The sequence below is a fragment of the Chiloscyllium punctatum genome, chromosome 7 (genome assembly GCF_047496795.1).
Source record: "Chiloscyllium punctatum isolate Juve2018m chromosome 7, sChiPun1.3, whole genome shotgun sequence".
Taxonomy (NCBI): Eukaryota; Metazoa; Chordata; class Chondrichthyes; order Orectolobiformes; family Hemiscylliidae; genus Chiloscyllium; species Chiloscyllium punctatum.
In genome coordinates, this window is record NC_092745.1 from 78,128,813 (window position 1) to 78,142,731 (window position 13,919).

Genomic DNA, 13,919 nt, shown 5'->3' on the forward strand with positions numbered 1-13,919 from the left:
CTGCATCTGTTGCACACAGTGTGGTCTCCTCTACATCAGGGAGACAGGACGTCTTCTTACAGATCGTTTCAAAGAACATCTCTGGGACACCCGCACCCACCAACCCTACCACCCTGGCTGAACACTTCAACTCCCCCCCCCTCCCTCCCTCCCTCCCTTACTCCATCAGATACACGCAGGTACTGGGCCTCCTCCATCGCCAAACCATCACCACCTGATGCCTGGAAGAAAAACACCACATTTACCGCCATGGGACTCTGCAACCACTCAGGATAAATGTGGATTTCAACAGCTTCCTCATTTCCCATCCCTCCACATTATCCCGGTCCCAAGCCTCCAACTCAGCACCATCCTCCAGACCTGACCATCACTCCCCCCTCACCTCCATCCACCTATCACTTTCTTAGCTACCTTCCCCCCAACCCTAACCACCTCCCATTTATCTCTCTGCCCACCCCTCCACTTAAAAGCCTCATTCCTGATGAAGGGCTTATGCCCAAAACGAATCCTCCTGCTCCTTTGATGCTGCCTGACCTGCTGGCTTTCCCAGCAACACACTCTCAACTACATTGTATTAGTCAGACATACAAACATCTAAGCTAACATTAAACAGGTTTAGAGGAGTATGTTTCCAATAGAATTTCAAGTGATCCATGATGGAGTACAAGACTTTTATACCCTCAAATCCAATGATAGGATGCAGGAATACTTCTTTTAACTTCCAACACCTACATAAGTAGTGCTGGAAAAGGCCATTCTTGTCTTCCTTCATCAGCCATTCCGTCCACCAGGTACTGACTCCTACCTTTACTAACATTCAGTTCTCCCACGTCTCCAAGGTTTCCAACAACTTTTCATTTATTTTCCCGTAACACAAAGAAGTCTAGAATCAAAGTGGTCTCAAAATTACACACTACTTAAATCAGCCGCATTACTAGCAGTTTTGGACTGCATTTGTCCACCACGCGATCCATCCATATCTCGCTCTCGCCCCAAACTTCTCCAATGCACCACATCCCCACCCCAAACTCCAACTCCTAGAAAACGCCAGCTCGTTACATTCTGCAAGCGGAGATTTTTTTTTAAAAAGAAAAGTCATTTTCTGCAAACAGTCAGGCAGCCGTTAACACCTAAAATAACTTACAAGCTTCGTAGCCCTGTAGGGACCTGGCGTGATAATACGACTTTCCATGCTTTGCCAATTTGGTATGAACTGTCAGTTTAGTCAGTGATCAGGATGGTGACAGTGTCACTATCATCGTCCCGTCACCGTCACCGCCGCGGGTACAGCGCGAGCCCGAGCTCCGCCATCACCACATATTTGAATTTCGAGCTCGAGCACTAAGTTGCCCCTCATTGGTTAAGAAGTCACGTGATTCTCCTAATTTGGAGATTAGCAGTTTGTTTATCCCTCTGTGTTCCGGAAGTGGTACGTTATTTACTAAACCACGAAACTACGTCACTTTGTTAGTTTTTACTTCTAGTACTTCATTTTTTACTGACTGTCCAAGCGTAATACTTTAGTTGTGTTTTGAGAATTTTTTTCCTGCATTCTTTCGTGTGCGACGTGGGCATAGTTCCCCAAGTCGGCATTTTGTTGCTCTTCCCGAACTGCTTTCTCAATGGCAACGCTGTATTTGTTTTAGGTACACCCATTTCAGCTGTTAGAGTGAACGTTTGGGGGTTGTAGTCTAACGACAGTGAAAAAAGAACAATGTTATTCGGAGTCAGCATAGCGTGTGACATGGAAGGAAAGTTAGCCAAAACTGAGGACTGCAGATGCTCGAGATCAGAGCGGTGCTGGAAAAGCACAGCAGGTCAGGCAGCATCCGAGGAGTAGGAAAATCGACGTTTTGGGCAAAAACCCTTCAGGACTGAAGGCAAGGAGCATCCATGGTGGAGAGATAAATGGGAGTGGGGTGGGGAAAAGATCGCAAAGAGTACAATGGGAATGGGTGACTGGGGATTGGGGGTTGGTGATAGGTCCGGGGGTGGGGTGGGGTGTTGGAGTGGATAGGTGGGAAGGAAGATTGGCAGGTAGGACAGGTCATGAGGATGGCGCTGAGCTGGAAGGTTGGAACTGGGGTAAGATGGGGGCTGGGGAAATGAGGAATTTGGTGAAGTCCACATTGATGTCCTGGGGTTGAAGTGTACCGAGGCGGGAGATGAGGCTTTCTTCCACCAGGCGTCGGGTGGTGAGGGAGCGGCGGTGGAGGAGGACCAGGACTTGCATGTCCTCGACAGAGTGGGGGGCGGGGGGGGGAGTTGAAATGTTGGCCACGGGGTGGTGGGGTTGATTGTTGCGGGTGTCCTGGAGATGTTCCCTAAAGCGCTCTGCTAGAAGGCGTCCAGTCTCCCTAATGTAGAGGAGACCGCATTGGGAGCAATGGATACAATAAATGACTTCGGTGGATGTGGGAGATTAGAAATGTTGTTTTTGCAGATGGGTGAGGGGGTGTAGTGGGGGGAAGAGAAGGGGAACATTATACAAACGGTCACAGAATGCATGTAGCATGTAGCATACTTAAGGCTAAGACTTCAATGAATATAGAGGGTCTTTTAACGAAAATAGTTTTAAGCTAGGAAATAACTATGAAGGGTTGTAGCTGACCATAAAAAGAAGCAGCAGGGGCATTTTACAATAAAGCTTATAGTATGATAAGAGAAACTGGATAAAAGAACAAGCTGTAACAAACAAGGAACAAAGAATGCAGACAAGGACAGCAGGATGGCCAGATAAGAGAATAACTAACAAGTGAGGTAATCGGCTTATGATAGGATGGGAAACGGGAGGCGTGATTCCGCAACTTGTAAACTGAATAAGAAAGCTAACAGGCTCTGTTTTGGCACGCATTTCTGCTTGATTGCAGAAGTGTCCGGTACTTGCAAGACTGTAATAAATTGTTCTTGTTTCCAAGGCTTTGTCTCAGGCTGATTGATTTGTGAGTGAGTTCTGTTTCTCACAATTAGGGACTCGTCTGGGATCCAAAACTCCAACCGCTCGAAACTCTTGGGACTAGGGGGGAGGTGCACCTCGCCGATTTCGGTGATCTCTGATTCCTTTGCTTGTCGTTCGCGGTTTGGGCGAGTACGATCTGGACTGGGAGACCCTGGAAACAAGGCGGACAGACGAGGCGGGTTCGGTCGGGCAACTCTTGTGCACAAGACCCGGGTAGGGAAAGGTCTTAAAGGATATATCCGGGTGACTTGGGGCAGCGGTATTTGCTGCAGGAATTGCCGCGGGTCGGGGCACACCAAAATGACCAGGTAACTCTTTGCACAGACCAAGGTAAGAAAAGAGACCTTTAGGTATTGCCTTGGTGGTCGGGACGTATGTCACGTACGGGGAATTGGCGATATATAAAATTAAGCATATGTCAATGGAAAACAGCCCGTGTCAGAAGGGCTAATAGCTGAAGGGCTACTGAGGGTGCACTTCGGAACTAACTTATGGCCAGACATCCAGAAAAATATTCAAGAGCTAGAGGAGGTGACCTTATGCAGCTCAAAAGTATAACTGTACTAGTTTGAATGTTCATTGCTCATTTGCTTCTGCATTTGATGCCCTTTTTTGCAAGATTGTAGAATAAATTGTCTTGTTTCCAGTTTTGGTGGTCTCGTCTAACTTTTATTAAATTTATTTCTAACAGATTTGGAGGCTCGTCCCGGGATCCCAAGCTCCGGTCGCTCGGTATTTTTGGGAAAACGGAGAAGGTGCACTTCACTGATTTTGGCGGTCTCTAGTTTCTCTCCTTGCCGCGGCAGCTTGGGTGAGCGTGATCCGGACTGAGAGACCCTGGAAACAAGACGGGCAGACGCAGCGGGTTCGGTCGGGTAACTCTTGTGGCACAAGAGCCGGGTAAGAAAGGTCTTAAAAGATTTATCCGGGCGACCAGGGTAGGCAATGGTATTTGCTGCTAGTTGGATATATCCGAGGATCCAGGGAACCGTGGTAGGCAGTGGTAGTTACTGCTGCCAGTTGGATATATCCGGGGAATTGCTGCGGGACAGGGCGTGCTGACACGCGGCGAGTTCGGTTGGGTAACTCTTTTGTACATAGGCAACGGTAGTGGTTGCCAGGTATTGCCACAGGACGGGGCACGCTGACACGCAGCGGGGGGTTTGGTCGGGTAAGCGACCAGGATAGGCAATGGTAGTGGTTGCCAGGTATTGCCGCGGGATGAGGTGCTTTGATTCGACCAAGTAACTGTTGTGCACAAACCAAGGTAAGAAAATTGACCTTTAAGTATTGCCTTGGTGGTCAGGGACGTACGAGAAGTACGGGGAATTGGCAACATATAAAATAAAGTATTTAATTGGCTAGATTAATCTGACAAGTAAGGTGTCTACCTGATTCGATCACCCAGCCTTAGACCAGTTGTTAAGAGGGGAAATCCCCCACGCGAAGGTCAGGACCCTGAAGTGGGTGTGGAAGAAGGTGACACTGGACCTCAGTAAGGTTAACTAAATTACATAAATAAACGGCCGAGTATTAAAATGGGAAATAAGAATAGTCATTTAAGTGTTGAAGGGGACATCAGAGGGACGTCCGAGGACCACATCCTAACGGACAGTCCTTTAGGAAAAATGTTAAGAGATTGGAAGTACAATCCTCAGACGTGAGGAAAGGTTAAAAAACAAATGATAGAATGTCAATGAAAAACAGCCTTACAGTCAGGAGGAATCAGATTATGCTTCGTGTCAGAGGGCTAGTAGCTGAAGGGCTACTGAGGGTACACTTCGTAACTAACTTTATAGCCAGACATCCAGAAAAATATTCAAAAGCTAGAGGAGTCGTTGCGGGAAGCTCAAAGTGTCTGTGAGATACGGTGTGTATGTGTCTGTGTGTGTGAGAGAGAGAGAGAAAGAGAGAAAAGCTGTACAGCTAACAAATTTTAACCCTTTGTGATTCGGTTTGAATCCACATTTGTTTGTTGGTGATTGAATGTTTGTGCTTTGTTCCCTGGAGCTTGAGATCCAGGACTGTTTTGAATCTGATTTCTATTATGGAAATTTTAACATGATTTCTTTTAACGTTAAGGATTTTACAGATTATGAAATAAAATGTTAACTCCTGCTCTTTTTACAGGACATGACTGCCTTACTATCAGTTTCTAACTAATCTCTTTTATCCTTACATAAAAGCGACTTATGGAGGACAGTTGAAGTTTTAACTTGAATAGACAAATCCTTTTTAAGGCAGCTCTGGTTATTTCACAACCTATAGCATTGCAATTGAACAATGACTGGTCAGGACTACTTGGGAGGACTAGTTTTGGATTTGAATCGGGGGACTGGAACCGGGTGATTGTGGTGGATTTCAGAGTTGGGAACTGTGTCCATTTTGCATTTTGAATATTAAACACTGAATGAATGAATTTGTAATATATAAATGTGTATTTGCAGGTGGGATTCCAAAGTGTATAGTTGGGAACGACCTTTAGGGTTGGACAGGCGTGAATTGATGGATTGTGTTTGGGATTGCAGGGAGCAAGAAATGTTGCAGTATTTCTTTTGGAAAAAGATCAGGGTCTGGGCAGGGCATTGGGTGATGGGGAGCGGCCATGGGGTGGCCCTGGGGCTGTTCAGTTGGTTAAATCGGCTCAGCAATTGATCAGGCAACGTAACATGAGAAGCAGAAACAGAAGGCAAAAATAATGATAGCCACGGTTGATGAGGTAATAAAGAAAAGGACAAAACTAAAAGGAGAAGGAAATTGGAATGGTGGCGGGCAGCATGTTGAAAATAAAGGGAGGAGAAGATATCGGGGAGGAGATGTTAAGGGGTCTGGTAGACAGGAATAAGGATCAAAGTAGAAATCCCCACAGGCGGGATGTTATTACTGTGGAAAGACAGGTCACTTTAAGAGAGAGTGTCCAGATCCGAAAAAGGAAGTAAAGACAGTGCCGTTTATGAACCTTGATGAAAAATAGAGGTGTCAGGAGTCCCTGCCCCCGGGAACCCATCAGGGACCCTTGATAAATTTAAAGGTGGGACCTTACAAAGAGGACGTAGTTTTCCTAGTCAATACGGGGGCAGCAAGGTCATCCTTAAATTTTAAGCCCAAGGGAGTGGGAATGAAAAAGTGAATTGGATTATGGCAACAGTTTTGTGATGAGAGGCACGAAGAATCAGTTTTGCGCTCATGACAAGATATTGCCACCAAATTGGGGATTGAATTAACTGCAAATGGTGCTATGGAATCTGTTGTGGTTCTTAAAAATGAATGTGCTCGAGCAAAACAATTACAGAAACAGAGTGAGAAGTCACAAGTGACTGGTAAATAAACAGAACTACGCAATGACAGTTTCTAAAATGTTTTAGTCACTTGTTGCATTTCCACCCTGAATTATATAATAATTCATTGTTAATTAAAGAATGGAAAGCTACGTTACTGGCCAGAGTGTGTGCAGGCAGTGGCAGTAACAGCCTTATTGGTAGAGGAGAGTCGGAAACTTACTTTTGGGGGAGCCTTAATAGTCAGCACCCCACATCAGGTACGGACCATACTAAATCAGAAAGCAGGACGATGGCTCACAGAATCTAGGATCTTGAAATATGAGACAATCTTAATAGAACAGGATGACTTTGTGTTAGTTACAGAGAGTTGCTTCAATCCAGCTGCATTTCTGTGGCGGGGAGAGGGGGTGGCCCTTGGCAATCCAGAACATGACAGCCTTGATATTAATGAATATCAGAATAAAGTGCGAATGGACTTAAGAGACGTACCGTTACATGTGGGAGCTCGGTTGTTTATTGACGGGTCCTCCCAGATGATTGAGCGTAAAAGGCACAATGGATAAGCTATGGTAGACAGAAGAGAGGGAAGCGTAATCGAGGCTGAAAAACTGCCTAACGGCTGGCCAGCCCAAACATGTGAATTCTATGCCCTAGAAAGAGCTCTCAGAACCTTAGAAAACAAATAAAAGGAACAGTATGTACAGACTCCAAATGTGCGTTTGGAGTGGTACATACCTTTGGAAAAATTTGGCAAGAGAGAGGACTGATAAATAGCAGAGGAAAAGAGCTAGCTCATGAGGAATTGATAAAACAAGTGCTGGAATCCCTGTTACTCCCGAAAGAAATAGCGATAGTTCATATAAACGGACATCAGAAAGGGAAACTGGCTAGCAGACGAGATAGCCAAAGAGGCAGCTATGAACCATACAGTAACAAGGATACAGATTCTTATACCCTTAGTTGACTCTTTCCCCGTGAACCCCATATACACAGAAGAAGAAGAAAAAGAGTTCCAAGGAATAGGAGCCACTAAGACAACTGAAGGAAAGTGGATCCTCCCGGATGGGAGGGAATTACTGAGTAAAGCAGTCATGAGAAACATCTTAGCCACCTTACACCAGGGTAGTCATTGGGATTCCCAAGCCATGTGTGACACAGTATTAAGAAAATATGGATGTAAGGGAATATATACGTTGGCAAACAAATATGCACAGGATGTATAACTTGTCAAAAGATCAATAAGAAAATAGTAAGGGAAGGGCTCAAAGGAGGAAGAAACCCAGGGTTGAGACCCTTCCAAAGTATACAGGTGGATTGCACCGAACTACCCCCAGTGGGAAAACAGAAGTACCTGTTAGTACTAGTAGACCATTTAACCGGGTGGGTGGAAGCTTTCCCAATGTTGTCAGCCACCTCAAAAGGAGTGGTGAAAACCCTCCTTGAACATATTATCCCACGATATGGAATAGTGGAAAGTATTGACTCAGACCAAGGTGGCTATTTTACTTCCAATATCTTGCAAGAAGTAATGGCAAGATTAGAGATCTCTTGGGAATTGCACACCCCTTGGCACCCACCCTCCTCTGGGAGGGTGGAATGAATGAATCAGACCATAAAGAAGCAATTATCTAAACTAGTCCTAGAGACTCGATTATCATGGACCAGATGTTTACGTATTGTGCAATTGCGCATTCGGACTGCCCCAAGGCGCGATATCGGCCTTTCTCCTTATGAAATGATGTTTGGGCTACCATTCCTAGGAGGGAAAGGAGAGGTGCCTACAGCTGAGTTTAATGACAAGTTTTTGAAAAATTACATTGTGGCACTTGGTTCTTCATTATCTATTCTTAGGAATAAAGGCTTGTTGGTACAGATACCGCCGCTCGAATTTGCAGCACACTGTATACAGCCGGGTGATTGGGTCCTGATCAAGACTTGGAAAGATACCAAACCCCACCCGAGCTTGGAGGGACCATTCCTAACCCTCCTCACCACTGAGGCAGCTATCTGGACTGCTGAGAAAGGGTGGAGTCATCACACTCGCGTCAAAGGTCCTGTGAAAGCCCCATTGGCGGAGTGGCACGCTCATCCTACAGACAACTCTCTGAAAGTTAAGCTGAGAAAGAAGGAATGAACTGAGATAAAAGACTCTTTTACTCTTTTAACGTTTGATATAAATATTGTTTGTAAGGGTTGCGTGGACTCACTTCTCCCTGGCGCCTAAAGATTGAGACGGCGGTAGGCAGGGTTCAGAGATGAGTGGATACTGGTATAGTATTGTAATGTTAGTAGTACTAACTGTTCAAGGCAGCGGAAAAAATCACTTCACTACACTATGCCAAAATTATGCTAAACAAGAGGGACTTGCTGACTGTTGGGTCTGTGCAGAGGTCCCACACCATGGCGAATCTGGGATCCCTCGGTAATACCGCTCCCCAAAAGAGAAGTGTACGATGTACAACAATTTGACTAGGTCTCAAATGAAACAAAGTGGAGTTTTAACAAGGGTGAATATAACTTTGCGGGATGGTCCCCTAGACCAGCTCCGAAAACCCAGGGTGCTATCAATGGCCTTAGAGTTTCCCCACCGAAAGGAGTAGTAAATACCACCTGTTTCTGTAATCAGAATAACGCCGCACCCTTCCAATTAGGAAAATCGTCTTGTGTCTACACCAGCCAAGCCACTGCCACGACTGTTTCCTTATATTAAACGGAATATATTGGGTATGCGGCCTGAGGGCCTGTCCATTTGTTTCCGGGGAAGAATGCATTCGCGTGACCGAATGTATAGGAATGCATGCATGTTATGATGTTGATGAAACACTGCCTCAAAGTCTGAAAGGATGGAGTGGCTGCTGTTACCTCGCTTTTATAGTTCCTCCACCTCCGATTAGAAAAACATGAGCACAACCTGAGAAAGGAGGGGTAATAAAATGTAAGGCCCAAGAGACTCTGAAGGACACCATCTGTTGTGGACACTATTCCCAAACTACGGTGCTGTAAGGGCAGGGGTAAAAATACAGAAACTGGCGGCTGCCCTTGAAAATTTAATTAATGATACCGCCGGCACATTGGGAGAAACTCAATCCCAAATATCGGCCATAACCACCGAAATGATTGCCACAAGACTAACAGCTTTACAGAATCGAATGGCTTTAGACTATCTTTTGGCCGAGAAAGGGGGAACCTGTGCTCTGATTGGTCAGGAATGCTGCATCCTCATCCCAGACACCTCTTCAATAGTGGAAGATAAGGCAGAAATAGTAAAGAAAAATATAAGCAAGATAAGAGAAATTGGGGATGAACTCCGAAAAGTTGAAGGATGGGGATGGGGTGACTGGAGACTGACCGGTTGGGGAAAATGGTTAGTTAATGTAGGCATTTATGTGTTACTAATAATTGTAGGTTTACTTAGAGGATTTAATGTGTTAAAGTGGATAATGACTAAGCTGGTAATGTCTTTGGGAGGACAACAATCAATGATGGTCATGACAATAGCACAAGTGCAAGAAAGAGAGAGTCGCAGATTACTCCTAGAGTTTGAAAAGAGACAGACTTAGAAGGACAGAAATGGCAAGATTGTGAACCTCGACACCATAGGGTGAAAAGAGGGCAGAAAATAAAATTGCAAAAACAACAAATGGTAAAAAAAAGAAATGGAGTTGTAAGAAATGGGGAAGTGTTGTATTTGCAGAAATAGAAAAGCAAGAGTGTGTATGTGCAGAAAAGGGGTACAAGAAAAATCTCAGTTAAGCAAGCATTAAGGAAATGTGTCTTTATCTTTAATGTATAATTGAGTACTAACTTTAGTGCAGAATTATTAAAGCAAATAATTTCATTTGTCATAATGTCTTAAATAATAGTTTCAGCAAAATAGCTGAGATAGCCGAAACGCATAAACTAGGCACAAAAAGATACATTGTTAAAATGTATGTTCAAGAATGGAATGTACCTATGAACAATGGAAGATGTTACAAGCAAACAGATTAAGTGAAAGGAACATCAAGATCCAAGTTTAGCAAAATCTTCCTTATGTCAGCACTTACAGAGGGAAGGGTCGCCAACTTAGAGGGGGGGGGGAATAATAAGAGCGGCTCGCAAGTTAGTCAAAGAATAAAGTTGATTGGGTAATGCAGGAGTCAGAAGAGGTGACCTCATGCAGCTCAAAAGTATAACTGTGTACTAGTTTGAATGTTCATTGCTCATTTGCTTCTGCATTTGATGCCCTTTCTTGCAAGATCGTAGAATAAATTGTCTTGTTTCCAGTTTTGGTGGTCTCATCTAAATCTTATTAAAGTTACTTCTAACAATTGCCACGAGGCTAACGACTCTTCAGAATAGAATGGCTCTTGACTATATTCTAGCAGAGAAGGGTGGTGCCTGTGCTCTAATTGGAGAGGAATGTTGTACGTACATACCTGAGGTCTTCTCTAACATTACTGATATCTCCAAACATGTGCAAGACAAAATCGCCAAGATAAGGGAGGCCGCTAATCGGTACCAGAACGATAAAGGATGAGAATGGGGAATTGGGAATTGAGAATTGACTGGTTGGGGAAGGTGGTTAGTCAATCTAGCTATCTATGGATTATTGATATTAGCGGGTCCGGTGGTAGGGTTCAATGTCCTAAAATGGGTAATGAGCCGACTGATGACATCCTTTGGCTAAGGAACCCAAATAAATCATCAGATGCTTTTAAAATCAGCAGGTGATATGCAACAAAGAGAAAGTCAAAGAATGCTTCTAGAGTTCAAGGGATGAACAACATAAATGTAAAATATAAGATTGTGAACCTCATCGCCAAAAGACGTAAGAGGGCAGAACATAAGAAAATGAATTAAAGGAGACTTAATAAGTGCAGAAACAACAGTTAGAGAAAAAGAAAAAGGGGAAATTGTGAGAGATTAGAAATGTTGTTTTTGCAGGTGGGGGAGGGGGTGTAGTGGGGGGAAGGGAAGGGGAACATTATACAAACGGTCGCGGAATTCTTGTAGCATGTAGCATACTTAAGGGTAAGACTTTAATGAATGTAGAGAGTCTTTTAAAGAAAATAGTTTTAAGCTAGGAAATAACTATGAAGGGTTGTAGCTGACCATAAAAAGAAGCAGCAGGGGCATTTTACAATAAAGCTTATAGTATGATAAGAGAAACTGGATAAAAGAACAAGCTGTAACAAATAAGGAACAAAGAATGCAGACAAGGACAGCAGGATGGCCAGATAAGAGAATAACTAACGAGTGAGGTAATCGGCTTATGATAGGATGGGAAACGGGAGGCGTGATTCCGCAACTTGTAAACTGAATAAGAAAGCTAACAGGCTCTGTTTTGGCACGCATTTCTGCTTGATTGCAGAAGTGTCCGGTACTTGCAAGACTGTAATAAATTGTTCTTGTTTCCAAGGCTTTGTCTCAGGCTGATTGATTTGTGAGTGAGTTCTGTTTCTCACAGTGGATTGCAGGTGAAACTTTAATGGATGTGGAAGGCTCCTTTGGGGCCTTGGATGGAGGTGAAAGGAGAGCATGGGTGCAGTTTTGCAATTCCGGCGGTGGCAGGTGAAGGTGCCAGGAGGACAGGGTAGGTTGTTGGGGCACGTTGGACCAGGTAGTCACGGAGAGAACGGTCTTTGTGGAAAGCGGAAATGGGTGGGAAGGGAAATATATCCCTGATGGTGGGGTCTGTTTGGAGCTGACGGAAATGTTGGCGGTTTATGCAAAGGTTGGTAGGGTGGAAGGTGAGGAGCAGGGGGGTTCTGTCCTTGTTACAGTTGGAGGGGTGGGGTTTGAGGGTGGAGGTGCAGGATGTAGATGAGATGCATTGGAGGGCATCTTCAACCACGTGGGAAGGGAAATTGCGGTCTTTAAAGAAGGAGGCCATCTGGTGTGATACGGCAGAGGTGGAGGAATTGGAAATACTGGATAGCATTTTTGCAGGAAGGGAGGGAGTCGGTGAGTTTGTAAAAAAAAAAAATGTCAGTGTCAAGTCGGTCATCATTGGAGATGGAGAGGCCCAGGAAGGGGGTGGAGGTATCAGAGATGGTCCAGGTGAATTTAAGGTCAGGGTTGAATGTGTTGGTGAAGTTGATGAACTACTCAACCTCCGCATGGGAGCACAAGGTGACGTGATGCAGTCATCAGTGTAGCAGAGGAAGAGTTGGGGAGTGGTGCCAATGTAACTACAGAAGATGGACTGTTCTATGTAGCCGACAAAGAGATAGGCATATCTGGGGCTCATACGGGTGCCCATGGCTACCCCTTTGGTCTGGAGGAAGTGGAGGATTCAAAGGAGAAATTGTTAAGGGTGAGGACCAGTTCAGCCAATTCACGAATGAGAGTGTCAGTGGAAGGGTACTGTTGGGGACGTTGGGAGAGGAAGAAACAGAGGGCTTGGAGGCCCTGGTCATGGCGGATGGAGGTGTAGAGGGATTGGATGTCCATGGTGAAGATGAGGCATTGGAGGCCGGGGAAACCGAAGTCTTGGAGAAGGTGGAGGGTGTGGGTGGTTTCTCGAACATATGTGGGGAGTTCCTGGACTGGGGGGGGGTTTGGACAGTATCGAGGTAGGTAGAAATGAGTTCAGTGGGTTAGGAACATGCTGAGACAATGGGTTGGCCAGGGTGGTCAGGCTTGTGGATCTTTGGAAGGTGGTAGAGTCGGGCAGTACGGGGTTTCTGGACTACGAGGTTGGAAGCTGAGAGTGTGAAATCTCCTGAGGTGATGAGGTTATGTATGGTCTGGGACCTGATGGTTTGGTGATGGAAGGTGGGGTCATCGTCGAGGGAGCGGTATGAGGATGTGTCTTTGAGTTGGCATCTGGCTTCAGCGCTGTCGAGGTCAGTATACCAAACTGTCACTGCACCTCCTTTATCCGCTGGTTTGATGGTGAGGTTGGGTTTGGAGCAGAGAGAGTGGAGGGCTGCGCGTTGTGAGGGTGAGAGGCTGGAGTGGGGTAGACAGGTTGAAGCGGTTAATGTCTTGGCGGCAGTTGGAAATGAAGAGATCGAGGGTGGGTAATAGGCCTGCATGGGGTGTCCAGGTGGATGGAGTATGTTGGAAGCGTGCGAAGGGGTCCTCAGAAGGTGGGCAGGAGTTCTGATTGAAAAAATAAGCTCGGAGGTGGCGGAAGAAGTGTTTAACGTCACAACGTGTATTAAATTCATTGATGCGTGGATGGAGGGGGATAAAGGTAAAGTCTTGGAAGGAAAGTTACCAAAAGCTGGCCAACCGATGCTGTCAACAAATATTGGGACAAGGCAAGAGGAACCGGTTGAGGGCATGGGGTTTGTGTACATTACAAATTGAGACCAAGGCTACACAGGAGTGTGTTTTATGAGACCAGGCGGCTAGTGGGTAGGGGTGTTGAGACTACAAAGCTTCTGGGTGAGGGGGTAGAGACCAGATTAGGTCGGTTGGCCATGATACATTTCCCATCCTCTGCAGGCTAGATGGACTAGCCATCAGAAATGCAGGGTTACTGGATTAAAAATCACACAACACCAGGTTATAGTCCGACAGATTTAATTGGAAGCACTAGCTTTCAGAGCGCTGCTCCTTCATCAGGTGGTTGTCGAGTACACGATTGTAAGACACAGAATTTATAGCACAAGTTAACAGTGTGATGTAAGTGAAATTATACTTTGAAAAATACCTTGATTGTTTTTTAAGTATCTCATCTGTTAGAA

At 45.2% G+C, this 13,919-nt stretch overlaps 1 protein-coding gene and 1 long non-coding RNA gene across 12 annotated transcripts in view; one reads left to right on the top strand and one right to left on the bottom strand.

The window, feature by feature from the left end:
- The window catches only part of LOC140479842 (DEP domain-containing protein 1B-like), a 32,530-nt gene extending 31,208 nt beyond the window's left edge, over nt 1-1,322 (bottom strand). For all 3 annotated transcript variants that reach the window (XM_072574140.1, XM_072574139.1, XM_072574138.1), the window contains exon 1: nt 1,145-1,322. In XM_072574140.1, the coding sequence (XP_072430241.1) occupies nt 1,145-1,192 (48 nt within the window). In that variant the 5' untranslated portion in view covers nt 1,193-1,322. The remainder of the gene's footprint in view (nt 1-1,144) is intronic.
- Nucleotides 1,323-1,376: 54 nt separating this feature from the next.
- The window catches only part of LOC140479843 (uncharacterized), a 48,307-nt gene continuing 35,764 nt past the window's right edge, over nt 1,377-13,919 (top strand). For 5 of the 9 annotated variants that reach the window (XR_011961135.1, XR_011961142.1, XR_011961141.1 and 2 more), the window contains exons 1-3: nt 1,438-1,880; nt 2,971-3,267; nt 3,651-3,859. This is a non-coding gene — a long non-coding RNA (uncharacterized lncRNA). The other 4 variants (XR_011961143.1, XR_011961136.1, XR_011961137.1 and 1 more) reach the window with 4 other exon arrangements.